The sequence below is a fragment of the Hakea prostrata genome, chromosome 1 (assembly GCF_041222555.1).
Source record: "Hakea prostrata isolate BN-2017 chromosome 1, UWA_Hpros_2, whole genome shotgun sequence".
NCBI classification, from domain to species: Eukaryota; Viridiplantae; Streptophyta; class Magnoliopsida; order Proteales; family Proteaceae; genus Hakea; species Hakea prostrata.
In genome coordinates this window covers 14,945,546-14,964,237 of record NC_142600.1, presented here as the reverse complement: position 1 = coordinate 14,964,237, position 18,692 = coordinate 14,945,546, and the positions used below count along the sequence as shown (strand labels likewise).

At 40.1% G+C, this 18,692-nt stretch overlaps 1 protein-coding gene across 1 annotated transcript; it reads right to left on the bottom strand.

Moving 5' to 3' along the window:
• Positions 1–743: 743 nt before the first annotated feature.
• On the bottom strand, positions 744–18,370 carry COI1 (RNI-like superfamily protein). Its single transcript, XM_089165515.1, has 3 exons — positions 16,884–18,370; positions 2,726–3,197; positions 744–2,629 (listed from the first exon to the last, which is right to left on the bottom strand). Exons 1-3 carry the CDS (start codon positions 17,366–17,368, stop codon positions 1,811–1,813), a joined length of 1,776 nt encoding a protein of 591 aa, XP_089021641.1. The 5' UTR covers positions 17,369–18,370; the 3' UTR covers positions 744–1,810.
• Between the last annotated feature and the right edge of the window lie 322 nt (positions 18,371–18,692).

Below are 18,692 nucleotides of genomic sequence, written 5' to 3'. Positions count from 1 at the left end.
AGTTTTAACTTCTTTCTTTTCTCAAGTTCTTTTTTAACTGCTATTGTCCACTTATCTCTGAGCAAATTCCTCTTGTTCCATTGAGGCTTCCATCTTTTTAACATTTTGAGATGCTAGATCATCCATGCATGGCAAGGGCATGCCATGTTGAAGCATGTGATACAAAATTTCACTAAAAATATGTAACCAACATTACATACCTCACCAGAGTATTTTAAGTCTCAGTGGACTCTGGTGATTTCCCAACAAAAATAAACAAATGGGTTCTTGAGGCCATAGAAAAGAATATCTTCCACGGAATATACCTAGTTATAGGTTTGACAATGTTATATTTACGTAAGCCACAGAAAGAGAGGGTTTTGGTTGAGAAGTGGGAGAGAAACGTAAAGAGGTTGTCCTCTGACTAGAATTTTTTTTTAATTGAGACCTATAAAACGTCAAAAGAAAAATAGTACGAACGCAAGCATAATCCAAATTCTTCACTGTATGCTCCCAATGCAGAGGATCTACTCCTAGCCCGTCTCTTACTGACTTGAATATTCCTCATAATTAGTTACTTTCCATATTGTTCAAAGACCAAGTACAGAGAATGAGAATAGTTCAGTCTCTGGTAAGCAGCATTTCATTTTCAGTACCGTAAAACCATGGTGTGGCTTTTCAGAGTCTCTCAAATTAATTTTCACTCTCACTAAAACTCAATTACACATTACACATGGTGGTGGGACAAATTAATTCTTGATAAAACAACCCCATAGAGCACCTAGCACTCTTTTTCGATGAAAAATACGAAGCACCCCACACTATCAAGGAGAGCAGAACGCCGGAACCCTGACCTCTTCAATAAGAGATATTGATTATTACCAGCTGAGCCAATGAATCAATTATGCATTATTTCAGAGCTTGTGACTTTGATCCATATCTCCAGAATGATAATGAAAAAGAATCATGAGGAGTAATATGAACGACTTTGTTAAGGATATGGTTTTGCAAGTTGCAGACATAATATGTGACTTTAAACCGGTTTCAGATGGCAACTTTTTGACCTCTTCACATTCAAAGTACATGGCTATAAAAGCACTGCCAGCATAAAAAGTACTCCGAGTGTCATGGTTCATTCAGTCAATCGCCCTGAGATGTTATTGATAACAGGTCAACCTAGCCAAAACGAAATAGGAAGAGGACCGAACAAGAAAATATTTCAACAATCAAAACAGCATCACCCAAAAAAGATAAAAAGTAAATTCACCATTTCTCATTCGGCATTTGAAAATTGAAATACGCTCAAGAAAGAAAGGAGAAGGCCATGTCCCTTCTTCATTTGATCACACGATGCTTGGTACACATAGACTTAATCTTGCTCTAGTCTGGACTGCGATAACACAAGAAATGGTTGACTCCATATGGATGCTTCTGCTTCATGATCATGGTATACAAATCTCATCTGCCAGCTGATGTTTGTTTCCTTAGCCAGAGGCCCTCTGAAAGGCTGCAAGATAAAAGTACAACGCAATCCCTGTAATCTTCTCTTAAGTATTTGCAAGTTCCAGAATTTTTCCTTGTAACTGAAAACCAGAATCATCTCAAATCGACCCAACAGCAGCAAAGAGCAAGGACTGGGAGAAATGCCAGGCAGGGGCAGGAATTGCGGCCAGGATTTCACACAACTGCAGCTGTTTCAGAGTACTGTATGGCACAGATTTATTGGAGGAGGACTTCTAAAGGAAAGGAAACAATACAGGGAAGCTCTATGGACAGGGCACCTTAAGTGCATGTGAATGGTGCAAGGCAAAATCTGGAGAAGATAAAGTTTTCACGAATTGACCATAGCAAATTGCTCCAGTGGGATGACAGTATTAGGGTAATCAGTTCTCTGCCCAACAAGGGAGTAGTATGCAAGAATGTGGGGTGGATGTTCAGCGACTCTCTGGTCTCCATTTTCATCAATAAAGACAACTGCTCTCGCAGGAATCAACTCAATGTTCCAAAAAGGGCGAACCATGGCCAAGAGATCATTGCCTGTTGCAGATGTGCGATAACCTTGCACCCACAAGTACCTCAGTGAGGTCAACTCCAATACAGCAAGAGATAATGCACGCTCGCTGAAGCAACAACCCCTTATTTCAAGCTTCTGCAGATTTGGGCAGCCTTTTGAGAACTCCAGAAGACCATCATCAGATTCTCCCACGTAACCCAGAAGCATCCACCTCACATTATGGCTGTACCGCCCTATATAACCAAGACCAACATCGGTCAAACCTCCCGCGCGCAGATAGAGAGCAAACCTTCTAAGCTTCTCACAACCTGTCAACAGAGCTCGGACTCCATTGTCAAGTGGCAAATCTGTGATCCTTTCTTCTTGATCGAGCAACACTAAACGGAAGTCTGAGAGGTTTTTGCAGAACGTACCAATGGTTTCCAAAGCAGCATTTGTTATATCGGAGACATAAACAGCCAGGTATTCAAGTTCAATGCAACCCTGTGCTAAAACAGATAATCCTCTCTGTGAAACTATACCTTGTTCATCCTCAATTCCTGGTTCATCTGCACCTCGCTCAATTCTAAGCCTTTTTAATTTCTTGCAGCTCTGAGCAATAACTTCTAAACCTCTGTCCCCAATGACATTTCTTGCCTACCCATAAAGAATAGACAAAAGTTCCAAAATTAACTGACAAGAAAAGATAATGATTAGAAACTAAAGGACAAAAACAATTTCCAGTTCATATACCTCAAGAATTTCTAAATTTGGGCACTGTTGAATTAACTGACAATGGTCCTCTGTATCAAGCATGACATACAAGAGATCCAGCTTCCTGAGTTGAGGTGCAAATGGGAATATAATGGACATCTCATTCCTTCCTATGTAGCTCGGACCCAATCGGCATAATCTAGGAGGGAATTGGATGATATTGTACCTCTCTGAGTTCTCATTTAAACAACCCCCAGCAAACTCTTCTAGTGCAGCCGCAGCACGGAAAAAATTAGCTAGCTCCAACAGCTCACAGTCACTGATTTTAATAGAGACCAAGGAGCGGCAGTTTCTGGCTATTAAATCAAGGTCTTGAATACTGATTTTATTGAGTTCCGTAATATAGAAGTTTAAAGTCTCGAGAACTGTGTTCCTTAGAGCAAGCTCATGGAGCCATTGACCATCTTTCTCCTCTAAAACGCTCTCTTCCAAAAACAATGTTTTTAAACATCTGAAATGAATTACATAAATGGATATGAATTACATAAATGCATATATAGTTCATTTGCAGAAATGACAAACTGGTCAATGAAGGAATCAATAAGCAAATATTTAAGCCAACACAGACGCGCACACACACATAGAGAAGCTCATTATAGTTGATGGTAGTGCCTTCAAGTTCAAATGTAGTTAAAAAATCATAATATAAAGTCTAAGCATAACATACAATAGCACAATTGATGATTGGGACAGTAAAAAGGCTTCTTGTGAAGAAAACCAATATAAAATATGCAGAGCAGTCTGCTATCAAGATTGTACAGTAAAATGTGTTTGATCAGACTATACACAACTGCAACTACACAAATATCTGGTTATTATAGCATACAAAATATATCATATTCAATAAAAATTAACTGATGCATACAAGAGGAAAAAATAGAACATTCCTCAGAAAGATTCATAACAGGAGAACAAGCAGCCACATCTCCATGTTCATTCTTTTTTTAACAGGGGTAGTCCTATTAGATAGATTAAAAAAAAAAAAAAAAAAAAAGGATATATTACAAATACGCAAAAGAAAATATATAATAGGATGGATCATAGCTAGAAAAGCATGACTAGACTTTGTAATGGTACATACAAAAGAAAATCAGACATTCTACAGAAAGACTCACCAAAAGATTTCCCATGGAAGCCCCCTCCCACTTTTTTTTGGGTGAATCATAAACAACATTAAAAAGCCCCAAGAAGGGGAAATGAGAATGTACAAGGAAGAGGGGGAGAAAAATGCGCCGGGGGGTGGAGGTGGGTGGGGGGGAGGAACAACCCCATCAAGAAGGGACCAGAGAGAGGAGCCCAAACCCCAGACAACAACAGTAAGCCTATTCCTTAGGGTATCCATAACAGGGGGGTGGGGAAAATGATTGAGCCTAGCAAACACGTCAAATAGATGGCTTTCCAAATCATGTCCAAGGACCTAGATTCGGAAGTCCCATCACCTAATATTGCACTCCCACCACAAGTGGTGGATAGTAGCACCAAAGACTAGCTTACCAACCCAATCGCAAATAGAGGAGCATGAGAAGGTTCTCAAGATCCAAGACCACTCTTGAACAAAAGCAAAGAGGCGTCTGGAGCAGGGCCAAATGGAGGGGAGGGCTTTCCCCCAAAGGGAGCGGGAAAAGGGGCAAGAGAAGAATAAATGGTCTAGGTCCTTTGAACCATTCCAACAAAGGATGCAAGAAGGTTGACCGGGAAGTGGTGGTTGATGAGGAAAGATTGAGGAACCATGGTTAAGAGCCTGCTTAAGGGTAAAGGAGTGGCAAGGATATGACTTTCGAGCCAAACCAAGGAAGACCAGGGGACCATGGGAAAGGGGGAGCGGTTTAGGTTCCAGGACAACAAGGAAGAGAAGGATTCGGAGGGGGAGGGAAGCCAAATGGTGAGGTCAAAAGGGGGATCAAGGAGAGGGGGGAGGGAGGTCTAGACTTGTGTGAGACAAGGTTGGGGCAAGGAGGACAAAGAGCCATCAATAATGAAGGTGGAGAGTAGGGTGGATAGAAGACTTATATACAGTGTGAGGGCCAAGGAGGGTGTAGAAAATGCCCATCGGATGCCACAAGTCTAGCCAGAAGGAGATAGAAGAGCCTAAGGAGATACGGGAAAAGAGAGCAGAAAGGGCGATCGGTCTTAGGAGGGGGAACTTCCTCTAAACCAAGGAACGGTTAGAGAGGACAGGAGCATTCCAAAAAGAGTCAAACTTAAAGAGATAGGAGTAAACCCAGGTAACTCAAATAGAGTCATGCTTGGAAGCAATCTTCCAATGAGTTTCAAAAGGCAAGCCTGATTAATGTCTTGAATGCAGCAGATACCAAGACCACCCATGGTTTTAGGACGACAAACATCAAACCATTTGATAGGGTGATTGTAGCAAGAGACCCCTTGACCTTTCCAAAGAAAATGACAAGATAGGGGTTCCATTGCATGGAATGTGGACTTGGGGATAAAGAAGATGCCACAGCAGTAAAGATAGGATGCTCGGAGGAATTAGCATGACTGTACCGGCGAAAGAAAGAAGTTTGCCTTTCCAAAACTGAAGTTTTTTTCCCTTCTGGATACAATCCAGCATCAGGGCACAATAGTGGGTGGTGAGCCTCCCAAGGATGACGAGGAGACCTAAAATGTCATGGGGAAGGAGCTAAGGGAGAAGCCAGTGAGGCGCAAGAGAGAGTCGCGGGTGGAGTCCAAGACCCCATAAAGGAAAAGAGCAGATTTGCCAATATTGACACGGAGGCCAGAGAGGGATTCAAAGAGGGAGAGGCCAGAGAGGGTGGAGGGGAGGATGGGATTACCCCCTCCCACTTGTACACTCAGCAAAATTACTTTTTCCTATATGCGGTTGTTTTTTTCTTTTGGTGGGGTAGGGCTGGGGGGAGGGGGATGGGATTACAAGCTTTATCATTGCAATTCAAGCAACTAATGTGAGCACATACTTGCACACAAGTAGCATGTAAACTAGGCCTAAACTGAACTAGACTGAACCTAGGCCAAAAACTTCAGCCCAAAACAGTTAACCTGTGCAAGAAAGATCAACCGAGATGCACAAGGATGTTGATTATATACAACTAAGTGGTCAAATTGAAAGATAGGATTTTCCTTTTCTTTTCTTTTCTTTCAAATTGGAAGATAGGATTTTTTGTGGCCTTTTAAAAAAAAAATCCTTCAAATTGTCTAAACCCTTGAAATTTTACCCTTTTCTGGGGGAAAATAAAACAAGGTTCAACTGTTCAAGACAAGTTGGAACTTAACTCAAAGGTGAGATTTAATATCATGACAATAGACACTTCATCAAAAACTAACATCAATGCATGATTTGAGGACACATTGTATGTGCATGCCACACTTCCCACTTACAACTTGCAACAAAGGAAATTAGTTAGCTAATGATACAAAAATTTGTAACCAAAAGACATCATTAAATTAGAAAGCTAAGCTGTTTCAATAGAATATCACTTATAATGGAACACCCCAGAATACACTTGACAAATGTAAATTTACAAAATAGCAGGTAAAGACTCCCAAAAAATAAAAGCAAGGCAAGAAGGAACTTGGCTAAGTTCTAGATCTGAAACATGAGGTTCTGAATCTCGTACCAAAATTTTAATGGAATTTTTACTGAAAGCCATAGGTGAAAATTAAAAACCGTATCAGAAGCTTAGGAGATGATTGATGGAATGCTAAAAAATTTGAGAATGGAACGAACAATGAAGTGGTAAACAACTGAATAGCTGCAGAAAACAGAACCAAACACCAAACCAACTATAAAGTGCATACAGTATTCATTGAATGACAAGTATATGAAAAATCAAATAACTAGATTGTAAGAAATTAAGCATGAACCAACAAGAAAGATTGGTCGATCGATCCATGCTCTTAAACCATAATTTTTTTTTTCTCAGACGTAAAAGAAAATTTGACTACATGGATAAACAAAAAAGAAGGGACAAAATTCACTAGTATGCTTTGCTACCTTGAAAAAAAGAAAAAGAAAGACAGGTGACTGATGAGAAGAAGGCTCTCTATATTGTGAAAGATACGTAAAACTTTCAGAGACTAAAAGTGGCAACAGTTAAAAATTAAGATGGAGAATGAATACATGAAGAAAATATTTGTTTGAAAATAGTAATCAGTAAATTCTGAAAAAAAAAATAATTGACCAATTCTCAACCAAAGATGAGACGAAAAGACTCAAACAAGAATAGCATCATGACCTGTCCACGCACTTCAGAAGATGAGGAGGACACACCTAGACCTAAAGAGTGGTTAGGAAGAGATACAGAGAAGGATTCCAAACCTGACAAATCCAACATTCCTAAGCGGATCTGCAAGAAGGAAATGAGAATTAGGTGTAACAGAGGATGACTCCATAATTTTATTTGCTTATTTATTTAGTGTTCCTTGTTCTCCACTTCAACATGGCATAGTGTAATCCCAGCCTCTGGTGACAGCTGTTGAGCTGGTCTGGAATTATGATGATTGCCTGATTAAACTGCATCAAGATAAACAGTAGCTGCACAGTGGTGCCACTAAAGCCCATGCTTACCAGGAGGTTCAAACTGGCTGTCCAAGAAGTCATAAAGATAAGGATCCTCGGCAACAATAAGTGGGGGGAATGTGCACCTAAGCTTCATTAGGTATAGCATAAAGACAGGAAAACAAAAGTATAATGTAAACTCAACAAAATAAGCACCCAATGTTCTTTAATTTTGAATTACAAAAGTAAGGAAAGGGTGCATCCAACAAATTTAAAATATATGGATAAAATTCTATTTTTTTAATCTACATTTTTTTTTTTGGTTGGGGGGGGGGGGGGGGGGGAACTAGTAGAGAGACTCAAAGGGCATCTTTCTTTAACAGACAACCTACATAAGACCAAACTTTTGTCCCAATTTGACTCTCTCTACAACGCAGGCTCTCGGATCCCATTTCTCAAATTATACTTTTGGAAAATCTAGAGAGATCTTGGGCTCTATTTGGCATAATTTACATTTATGTGTATCACCCATTTATGAATAATCAATTATGATAATGGGTTATGAGTCATAAACAATTTTTGTTTGGTTACTATTAAATATAATCTATAATATAACAAGAAATAGGTTTGGCACCATTGGATGAATGATATTTGTGTATCATTAGTTTGGTTTTTGGTTAGTTTTGGTTAACCTAGTGAAACATTTATTGGCTTTAGTCTTGGTTTTATCTCGTTTTTATTGGTTTTGGCTAGTTTGGATATCCTTAAAATATTGTTAAAGTGGAAATGGGAGCAATGTGGAGGTTGGACAAAGAAAAAAACATGGTATTGTTCTAATTTTTTGTAACTTTACCTTTTTACCCTACTTAAATAGTAATTCCACACATGTTCATTAATGGTTACCCGCATAAATACAAATTAACAGTTTATGGTGATAAATCATAAACAGCCACCCCTGGCCTATGTATGAATGTATGTTTAAATTGATTTATTTTAATGAGAAACAGGGGTCATAAATCATTCCAAACACATCTATTTATTTTTATAGCTCAAATAATCATAAATTTAAACTATACCAAAGAGAGACTTGGTCTTAAAATATTACCAAATGATTGAAAGGAAATACATCAACAACACCATGGTACAGATGAAATAAGATAAGGATATAACCACAAACACATCTTGACATCATGTTTCAGCATTCTTCCACCACCACCCATGTACTCTAATTGTACAGGGACTACTTGATGCAAATAAAACACAAAAATCGAGACACTATAGTGAAAGATTTTGGTTGAGCTAGTAAATGTCAAAAACAAGGACTACTTGATGCAGATAAAACAAATGGCTCAAGCTCGAGGACTCCAATTCTACCTACTTCCACCGCTCCCTCAAAGCTCGAAATAATTTCAATTCCATCCCCTCCCTCATCACCAATAATGGTACTTGCATTTCGATCCCCGCCAGCATCAAAGCTGAGATAGTCTCCTTCTCCAACCTTCTCTCTCCCCCCCCCCTCAACCTCATTAACAAATTCATAGATCCTTCCATCTTCTCATCTCTCAACGTTATCCCCTCCTCGCAAGAAATTCTTATTGCCATCTGCTCTCACAAGCCCATAAGACTCCGGGCCCTGATGGTTTTAGTATGGGATTCTTCCTTGTCTCCCAGGATTTTATTGAGAATGACTTTGTCCATGCCATCCATAGTTTTTTCTTTAACCCCTCTCAGCTCTCTTCCATTAATCAAACGTTCCTCTGTCTCATCCCCAAGAAACAAGGAGCCTCCTCCCTCTCTGATTTCCACCCATTTCCCTCTGTAACCTCCTCTATAAATTCATCTCTAAAGTCCTAGCGAATAGGCTCACAAAAATGCTTCCTTCCCTTGTGAGTTCAAATCAATAAGCTTTTATCTCGGGCCGTAGCATTGCGGATAACATTCTCCTTTGTGCAAAGATTGTTCGCGAATTTGATAGATCCGCTCACTCCTCGACTGCGCTCCTTAAGGTTGATCTTCATAAAGCCTTTGAATCCATTCGCTAGGACTTCATTAGTGATGTCTTCTCTTCCATAGGTTTCCCTCCCCCTTTCATCCACTGGATCGAAACCTGTATCCCTTCTTCCCAATTCTCAATCATCACCAACAGCTCCTCGGTGGGATATTTCCCTTCCGATGTTGCCAAGGCTGCCCCCTCTCTCCTTATCTCTTCTCCCTAGGCTTAGAAGTCCTTTCCCGTATCCTTCAATCCAAAACTAATCACCTCCTCATCTCCCCCATTCTCAAGTGCAAGTCCCTTAACCTCACCCATCTCGCTTTTGCTGACAATCTTATGATTTTCTCTAAAGCGGATCATCTCTCCATCTCCTCCGTCCTTTCAGCCCTCCAGCAGTTTGAAACCCTCTCTGGTCTCCGGGTCAATCTTGACAAGTCCACAATCTTCCTCTCTGATGTCCCTAACCAGCTCCGAGATTCTCTCCTCCTCTCGGGCTTCAAGCCCGATTCCTTTCCTATGTCTTACCTTGGTCTCCCGCTCATTTCAGGTACACTCACTCGTCACCATTGTCTCCCCATGCTTGACAATCCGTAAGAAGTTGCAACTCTGGAAGGGTAAGCTTCTATCCTTTGCTGGGAGAGTAGTCATCATCCGCTCTGTGCTTTAGTCCACCTATCTTTATTGGTGCGTAATTCTCCATTCCCAAATCTACCATCCATGCTATGGAGTCTTTATTCCGAGCCTTCCTTTGGAAGGGGCAGGAAGCCTCGTGCTTCATCCACCAGGTCAGTTGGTCCTCCATCTGCCACCCTACGTCTAAAGGTGGCCTTGGAATCCGTCAAATCTCTGATGTTAATCTAGCTCGCCTTCTCAAACTTATATGAAAAATTGCCGTAAGGCATGATTCTATCTAGGTAAGGTGGGTCTACTCCTTCCATCTCTGGTCTGACTCCCTCTACATTGTCCTTATCCCCTCCAACCCTTCTTGGGTCTGGAGGAAAATCCTCTTGTTGCACCCCTGCGCCATCTCTGCTATCTCCACCTCCATCTCCACTGGCTCCTCCACTTCCTTTTGGCTTGATCCGTGGCATCCGTTGGGCATTCTCTATAACCATTTTGGTCCTCGCACTGTCTATGGCACCCACATCCCCAAATCCACCCTCTTGTCAAACTTCATCTCAAATGAATCCTGGACATTTCCCCCTCCCCATTCTCACACAAGTTTGGGAATCTCTCCCCCCCCCCCCCCCCCCAAGCTCCACTAGAGACTCCACCATTTGGCTCCCCTCCTCCAAAACCTTCACCACTTCATCAACCTGGAACCTTCTCAAATCCCATAGCCCCAAGCCCCCCTGGCCCCCTTTGGTTTGGTTCAAAGGCTTCATCCCCCGCCACTCCCTTACCCTTTGGAGAGCCCTTAACCATGCCCTTCCCACACATCCCTGCTAACCCTAATTGCATCCTTTGTTGGAACGATTTGGAGAACCTTGAGCACCTTTTCTTTTCTTGCCCCTTCTCAAGATCTATCTAAGGAAAAGCCCTTACTTCCATTTTGCCCTGCTCAAGACCATCATATGGGTTTTTTCGAGATTGGTCTTGGATTTTGAGAAACTTTTCAGGCTCTTCCATTTGCGATAGGATTAGTAAGCTACTGTATTGTGCCTTGATCCATCACCTTTGGTGGGAGCGCAATCTTCGGAGATGGACATCCAAATCCCGATCTATAAATAGGATTTGGGATTCCATATATTTTGATGTATCTTCTAGACTGTTAGCCATGCCCATCCCCCTGTTGACAATACCCCAAGGAACAGTCTTATTGTTGTCTCCTAAGGTCTTAGTTCTCCTTTTTAGTCTTCCGTTTAAAGACCTTGTTCTCTTGGTTTCCTTTTGTTTATTATAGTTATTTATCCATCCAAAAAAAAAACACATAATTCGAGACACTCTAGTGAAATGAGTCTTTGGTTGAGCTAGTAAATGTTAGGCTTACAGTCCAATGGATTTTCTTTGTGATAGGCCACTTTAATGGGCCTCAATAATGTCATGAGTTAGGAATACAAGATACATAAGTTAGGAATATGGGATATACTAATTAATTGATCTTGTTATAATGGTTCATGTCCTCTCTTTTTTTTTCCGGGGGGAGGGGTGGAATCATAATTTGCAGCAGAAATGAGACAAATCAAAAAGATTCGCTTACATGGTTATCCCAATAAATCAAATCCCAAATATCTACTACACTAAAATCCATATTTCGAGTGGTTCTAAATCTAGGTTCCCACACAAAATTGGGTCAGTCCGAGAGTCCCCGCATCAATTCTCCTAGAGCACTAAAAAAAGAAGGGGGAGGGGGAAGGAACAGCATCACTCAATTACAATAATATTAGCTTTGATGGGGGCGACCATCCAACACTCCTCATGATCAACCTCCATGATGTAGCTGGTTTATGCTAACAATGATGGAATTATAATTTATTGGACTCCAAAATGAAGAAAAGAGAAGGCTAGGAACACATTTTGGTGGGGAGGGGTAAACTTGGAACAATCAAAGGGAATATAAGGTTAGACCAAGAGGTACTGTGAGAAATAGAAGGGGAAAGATAAAACAAAACGAAAAACATACAGCCTGGGAAGAATGTGATGTTAGAAGAGAGAGACTTTTTTTTTTCTTTTTTTGGTGTTTTGCCCCCGAGGGGGGGGGCGACTAAGATGGATGAATAACCCACCGAGTGGGATGATGCGAACCTAAAAAGCATATCAAGTTGGCTTCTACTGCTGGGAAACCACAGAATGGTTTTGTAAAAATGGCAGACACTTGTGGAGCAATGCCTGAATTGAGAATGCGAAATCCACTTGCCTGTGAAGGAAGTTCGAATCATCAGCAGTGGGTTTCTCTTAGGTCTTCTTCTTCCTTTATTCCAATTCTTTGGTTTTCTACTTCACTTCACCTCTCTTTTTATAATCCCCAGTAGATGAAGCCCTACCAAGAAATGGGAGGACTATGGGTGGGTTAAGAAATCATGGGGAGAATTTATTTACGTATAACCTAGGCAGATTTTATTCTCAGCTTTGTTGAAGATTGAGTTAGTTTTGGATTCTCTCTCTTTCCAATTGCAGAGATCATATAGAAGTTACCTTTTTCATATATAGATTTTATTCTCAGGTTTGTTGAAGACTGAGTTAGTTTTGGATTCTCTTTCTTTCCAATTGCAGAGATCATATAGAAGTTACCTTTTCCATATATGAAGGTTGTGGGCTGCAGCCAAGATTAGCCTGATGACGTGAACCCAATTTTGGGTTACCATTTCTAGGATGATTTCCCAAAAATTAGGGCCGCACAGGATAATCTTCTTTGAATCCAGCAAAATAATTAACAATCTGGGGACAGGAAGGATAAAATTGTTAAATATGGGTTTGATTGTTATGGGCCGTAGATATGTGAAAGAAAATAAGTCTTGGGGTCTAAACAGGTAGGATCCTAAGTAAGATTTGATTCAAGTTAATTAACAAAACTGAATGCAATGGTATGGGAAAGATTTAGAGTAGGTTGTGGGGATTATTCCACAGATGGGATATTTCAGGTCAGGGTTTGGGGAATGGATCTTGGGCAATCATCCTTGAATCTTTTCCTTTCTTTCCTCTTTCTTTCTTTTCCTTTCTTCTTTCTAATCTTTTCTTCTATTTTTTCTATCTTTTCCATTTTCAGATATGCTACAAGTCAGAAAAGGAGGGGAGGGTTGCGATGAAGAAAGAGAGGGAAAGGAGGGTCAGCAGGGTAGGATAGCGGGTGGGGAGGTGCTGGCCTGTGTTAGACCTGTAAACGGATAGGACTTGGCTTGGATACACCACTACCCGAATCCAAATCCCATGAGCAAAACAGCTATCCAAATCCAATCCGCAGAAATTTACAGAAGGTATCCGAATTCAAATAAAAAACTTCATCGGATCTTCGATAATAATCCGATCCAATAAACCATCCGATTATTGATATGTGATTGCCATTTTTTTAAATTTCTAATTTTCAGTTACAGATTACCAGTTTCCGAAAAACTCTTAACCGCTAAGAAAGAGTATTTTCATCACCTCTTTGGTGCCTGATCTACAACCAACCTCTGTTTGTGCCTTTGGAAGTATCAGAAGCCTTAGGTTTTCAGGGCATTGGATCTGAAAGCAAGAAAAGACCAATTCACCAGCGAAGAAAACCACTAAACAAACGAAGAAAGAATCAAGGTATATGGGAGTTTCTCTATATACTCTATATACAACGAAATTAATAGGTTGGTCAGGCTGCGCCCTTTAGTGTAAGTCAACAAACGAAGAAAAAATCAAGGTACATCGGAGTTTCTCTATATACTCTATATACAACGAAATTAATAGGTTGGTCACGCTGCACCCTTTAGAGTAAGTCAACAAAGACAAGGCTTCATGTGCCCAATTATTAATAAGAGACAGAATATACAGCAGCTGCACCTTAGTGATCGCAGACCAACGCCTTGGAGGAACGAACACACGTATGTGACAAAATACGGGGATGACTTGTGGCTGGAGTGAAAGGCCAACTAAGATCGGATATAGCTGGTTTTCCGCAAAATCTATTTTAGTGGAGCGTGTGATGTTGATGGCCCAACTTGTTTTCCCTTAGTTTTTGTTGATTTCTATCCCATTTTCACCTAATTTCCACAACTCCTTTGCCTTCAAACACCTCTTTTGCTCATTTTTTTTGTTTCCAAACACCTCCTAAGCCACAACAGCTATGAAGGGAACTCTGGCAACAATAGAATGTGAAGCATGAGCCATACCCAACAGTTCCAAACTTCCCATTTTTTTATTTTTGATTTGTTCATGCCTTAAATGATCTTGTATTGCCTTGAAATTAATATATGTTTAGCCTAGGACTATGATCTATGATTGTGTTTTGTTAAACTTATCTTTTTATTATTTGCTACCATTTTTTCATTTTCTGATTTTAATAATTATTTTCGAAAATTATGTATTTTTATTTTATGCATATATGATATATAGGCTTCAACTTAATTTATGTGAGACACCATCACTTGATCCAATCGGTCATTCTATTTTGTTGACTTGTTGTATATGTAACAATTCTACCAAACAATTCATGTATGCTGATGATTTTATGCCTATATGCAATACAGTTTGCACTTGTCGAAACTAGTCATTTGTTAGTATACTTGAACGATAAATTCTCAATGGTTTTTTTTTGGCAAAATACTAGTTCCATTGTGTTAATTATGTTTGAAATAGGTAGTATGCAAGAATCCAAATCATTTTGAGTCCATATAAGGCCCGAAATTGAAGTTTCAATTTTCAGAAAACGTGTCCAGTTTCGACCGAAACATCAAAATTTCGGCCTTTCGCAATGTTAAAACTCCTGTTTCGGTCGAATTTTCTTCCTTGCTCCCAATACAAGCTGTCATCTTTTGTGCAGATAGACTTTTTGGGTGCTAAGATCCAAAGTCGAGAGGGAAACAGCCCAGATCGTACACTAAGGGCCCCAAGCAATCACTTAGTGGAAAAGGAAGTGATCGAGCGAGGACTTGGAAGCAGCCATCCTTTGAAGAAAGCATAATAGCTCACTTAGCTCCATGGCACCAAAAATGTATCAAGGCTCAAGTGATACACCAAAGCAACGAGCTGGTTTTTCAAGTATCAATAGCGAAACATTCTGTCAATCGTGGAAAGTTTTTTGTGGCAACACCTGGAGATATCAGAAGTGAAAATGCTGATATGAGTAATGAGAAATCCTGTGAAAAACAAGATCACCTGCCAATGGAAGGCTTTCTACTTTCAGTCAATCTACGCAGAGTGAATTGGTCCCTATGGAACCCCTAGATATTATCCGGTCCAATAAGCAATTACCCAAATCCAATTCTAGTTGCTTAGTGGACAGGTACGGATATTTTCCGCTAAGAAAAATTCCGGATTCAGACACCCTTAAACGAATATGAATGCGAATTCGGCAACGAATTTCGACCACCCATTTACAGCTCTAGGTTGTGCCACAAGGGGTGGGGGAAGGGTTTTAGGGTATTGCAAGGGCTGGGGGGGCTGCTGCCAATGGTGTGATAGGAAGGGGTAGGCGATCCTAGGGTTGCACAAACAGGGGAGGGGGTTGGGTCTTCTGATGGGTTGAGGAGGAGGGGGAGGATGCTGGGGTTGCTGCGATTGCAAGGCAAGGGAAAGGGAGGTGCCGCGATGGTGGTACAATGAAGGAGAAGGGGGCTGGGGTTGTTTACTTGTACAGCTGTAGTAGTTTGTGAAAGCTGTTGGAGACTAGAAGAAGAATGCTAGAGATTGAAGAAAGGTGCTGACCTTTGAATAAGAACTCAATCTTTACTCAACCATGGCCCCCTCAACAAGGAACCAGGATCCTCAACTCAAATTCAATTTTCATTCAATAATCAGAATTAAGAAAATACACCAAAAAACTAAGCTTATTTATAGCCTACTAAAGACTCCAACCTATGTGGGATTCCTTTATAGTTTAGAATCACCCTTACAATTAATCTCAACTGTCCAAATAAAGACTTAAACATCTAATGGAATCTCCTTGCAATAATTCCTCCCAAGACTCTAAGACTCCAACAAATAGAAAAGATGACACTTCTTGTAAATAAAGACTACAAGAGTCCTTTAAAGAAAGACTCCTAAGGACTCAAGAACTCATTTTTAACTCAAATAAAACTTCTCACTTATCAAGACTGTTAAAAACAAAACTAAAATTCTGAAAATTAAATCCAGCAAGTAAATAGGGCTGGAATGGAACCAAACTACCCCTCTAAGAGGATTCAGCCAACCCTAGGTATGCCACTTTGGATTGGCCTTGAGGCCCACTCTAGATCTTCAGCCATGGGGTGAATCCTTGTTCACATCAACTGATGAGTTAGAAAAAGAAATTTTCAAATTTCGAGGGCTCTATCTTACCTACCATCCATTCAAAGATAGTGTTTAGACATCAGATACCTAGCAAGTAATGAGCAGTATATCCCCTTTTTATGCTTCTGTATGTTCAGAACAAGATTATTGCCCATTTATGCCTTCTTTCTCAAATAACTTAGAGAAGAAACAATCATAGTTTTTTCTTAAAAAAGAAAAAGAGGAAGGAAAAAAAACCCACTTTCCAAGCAAAAATATTTATAAGAAGAATTTAAAAAAAAAAAAAGGGTAAAATATGTATCTGTTTTAGATTTTATTGCATCTCCGGTAAAATTAAAAAAATCAAAAATCAAAATTTTCCAAATGGTTTAACTAATTAAGTTTTATTTCTGTTTTAGATTTCATTGTATCTCCGGTAAATTAAAAAAATAAAAAATAAAAATTTTCCAAAGGGTTTAACTAATTAAGTTTTTTATTTCTTATGCTTGAGGTTTTTTTTGTAACTGCTATTACTCCATTGTCGGTTAATTTCTAAACAAGAGAGCTTATAATTAAACAATAAAGTGGGATTTCTTCATCTGAACTAATTATCTTTTGATTCGGCAGTTCAAGTCCATAATATACCATCCGGTGTTCAAAGAATGAAGACCTCAAAACAGTTGCTCCCAGTCCCACCTTTTGGCGAATTCAGAAGCATCTATTCCCAAAATTAACATTGAAAGAAAAATATATAGAAAGCAAGCAAGAAAGACTCAGCGATTGAGAAAAAGCACCTGCAGTGGCGTGCAATATGCAGGAGGCCATCCGTAGAAAACCCAGAACACTTGTCAAGCTTGAGCACCTGGAGAGTATGACCACGGGTTTCACCAAGACGCTTCAGATCAGCATCTGTAACAATCATTCGCCGGAAATGAAGTGACTTCAAACAATTAAAAGACTCAGCGATTTCTTTGATCCATGGACCAGCATATCCTCCCCAATCCTCGGGAATGAGATTAAACATAGCAGCCCTAGGCTTTCCCTTCAATTTCAGCGATTCGAGACCCCGAAACCTTTGAGTAAGACGCTCCGGCCTAGTAGTGTAGCAAAGAGCTATGGTAATATGCTTCCGAGTCAAAGCATCGATCTCATACCATTTACGGCAAACCAGAGAAACAGCATCCCGGTCACGAGGATCATGCAGGTATGCCATAACGCGCTCTAGAGCCACATCAGATATACCAAAGCTCATCATTCTGTTAAGGTTTCGATTTGCCATAACTCAAGCCTTGCTCCAAACGGGTGTGGCCTTGCGAATAAGAGGAACTCCTCCAGAAAAAGAAGAAAAAAAATTTGGGCCCAAAAGAAAGTTGAAGTATAGCTTAAAAGGCAGGGTTTTTTACCAGAAAAAATAGAAATTGTATAACAAAACAAACATCTAAATAAACAGCAAAACACGAAAAAAAAGAAGAGCTATGACAATCTTCGACCGACTAGTTAAGCCCTAAGATTTATCAGAGTACTGAAATTGTTTTGTAGCAGCCAAACAGTCCCCCAACAAAGAAGTTAGTTTAGAAAATGAAACAAATCTTTTTTTTTTTAAGTTTCAAACTTCAGCAGCAAAGAACCTATCCATCGGAAACATGAAAAACCGATCGGATCCTGGATGTCAATGTTTGAGTTGAAGAGCTCCAAATCATCATTTTCCGAAGTTTAAATCGACCAATACATCAAACAGCGTCAGCAAAAATTAGCAGCTTTTTCCAGTAGGATAGACCGACACATGCGTATTCGCAGTAAAAGGTTCCCTTACAGGTCCAAACTATCCAAGACGTAACCCTAATTGATCCAGCCATTCTGCAGTTGGCTTTGCAACAATAGGAAAAGCTTCTACCATGGAAACCGATCGATCAGCCATTAAATGAAGCTACAAATCTAGTCTACCGAGAGCAACAGGCACCTCCACACTGCCTAACAGCTGAAAACAAGAGTAAATCCACAGCAGCAGCCAGCAACTGACCTGACGAGATCGAATGAATCCACCATTAAACCGAACTCAGAGCTACACTTTACCCCCAAAATCTTTCTTCGAGGCACGAAACAAAAGCCAACGGCTCTGCCACCAGTCGAATCTATTAATCCACCATGAATGAGAGTTCCAGAAGTTGAAAACCTCGGATCTAAATCAACAAATCAGACGGCAGCAATCGAAACTTGCAACAGATCCAATTCCTTTGCCTTCCCTGGACACTATATTATAACCAAAGAAATAAGGGTCCCTCTATCCCTTCACCTCAATGGATTTGGATTCTTGTCCATGTTGGCTCCACCTTCTTTCTGGCCAAACAGTCAACAATTGATGAATTTTTTTAATTTAATTTTATAATAATAATTATTATTAATATATTTTTCGGCATTAGTGGTGGCAATGTGAGCTTCCAGAGAAAAAGAACGGTCGAGAATCGATCCACCCGGCAACGGGGTCCCACCATAAGCGTGATGGTAACGCAGCTTATGCAACATAATAGGATCGCAGCATATCGCTACCATCCTTTATGTCTAAACATTTGACTTTTCAAATGGGATGGCATCATTAGATTTGA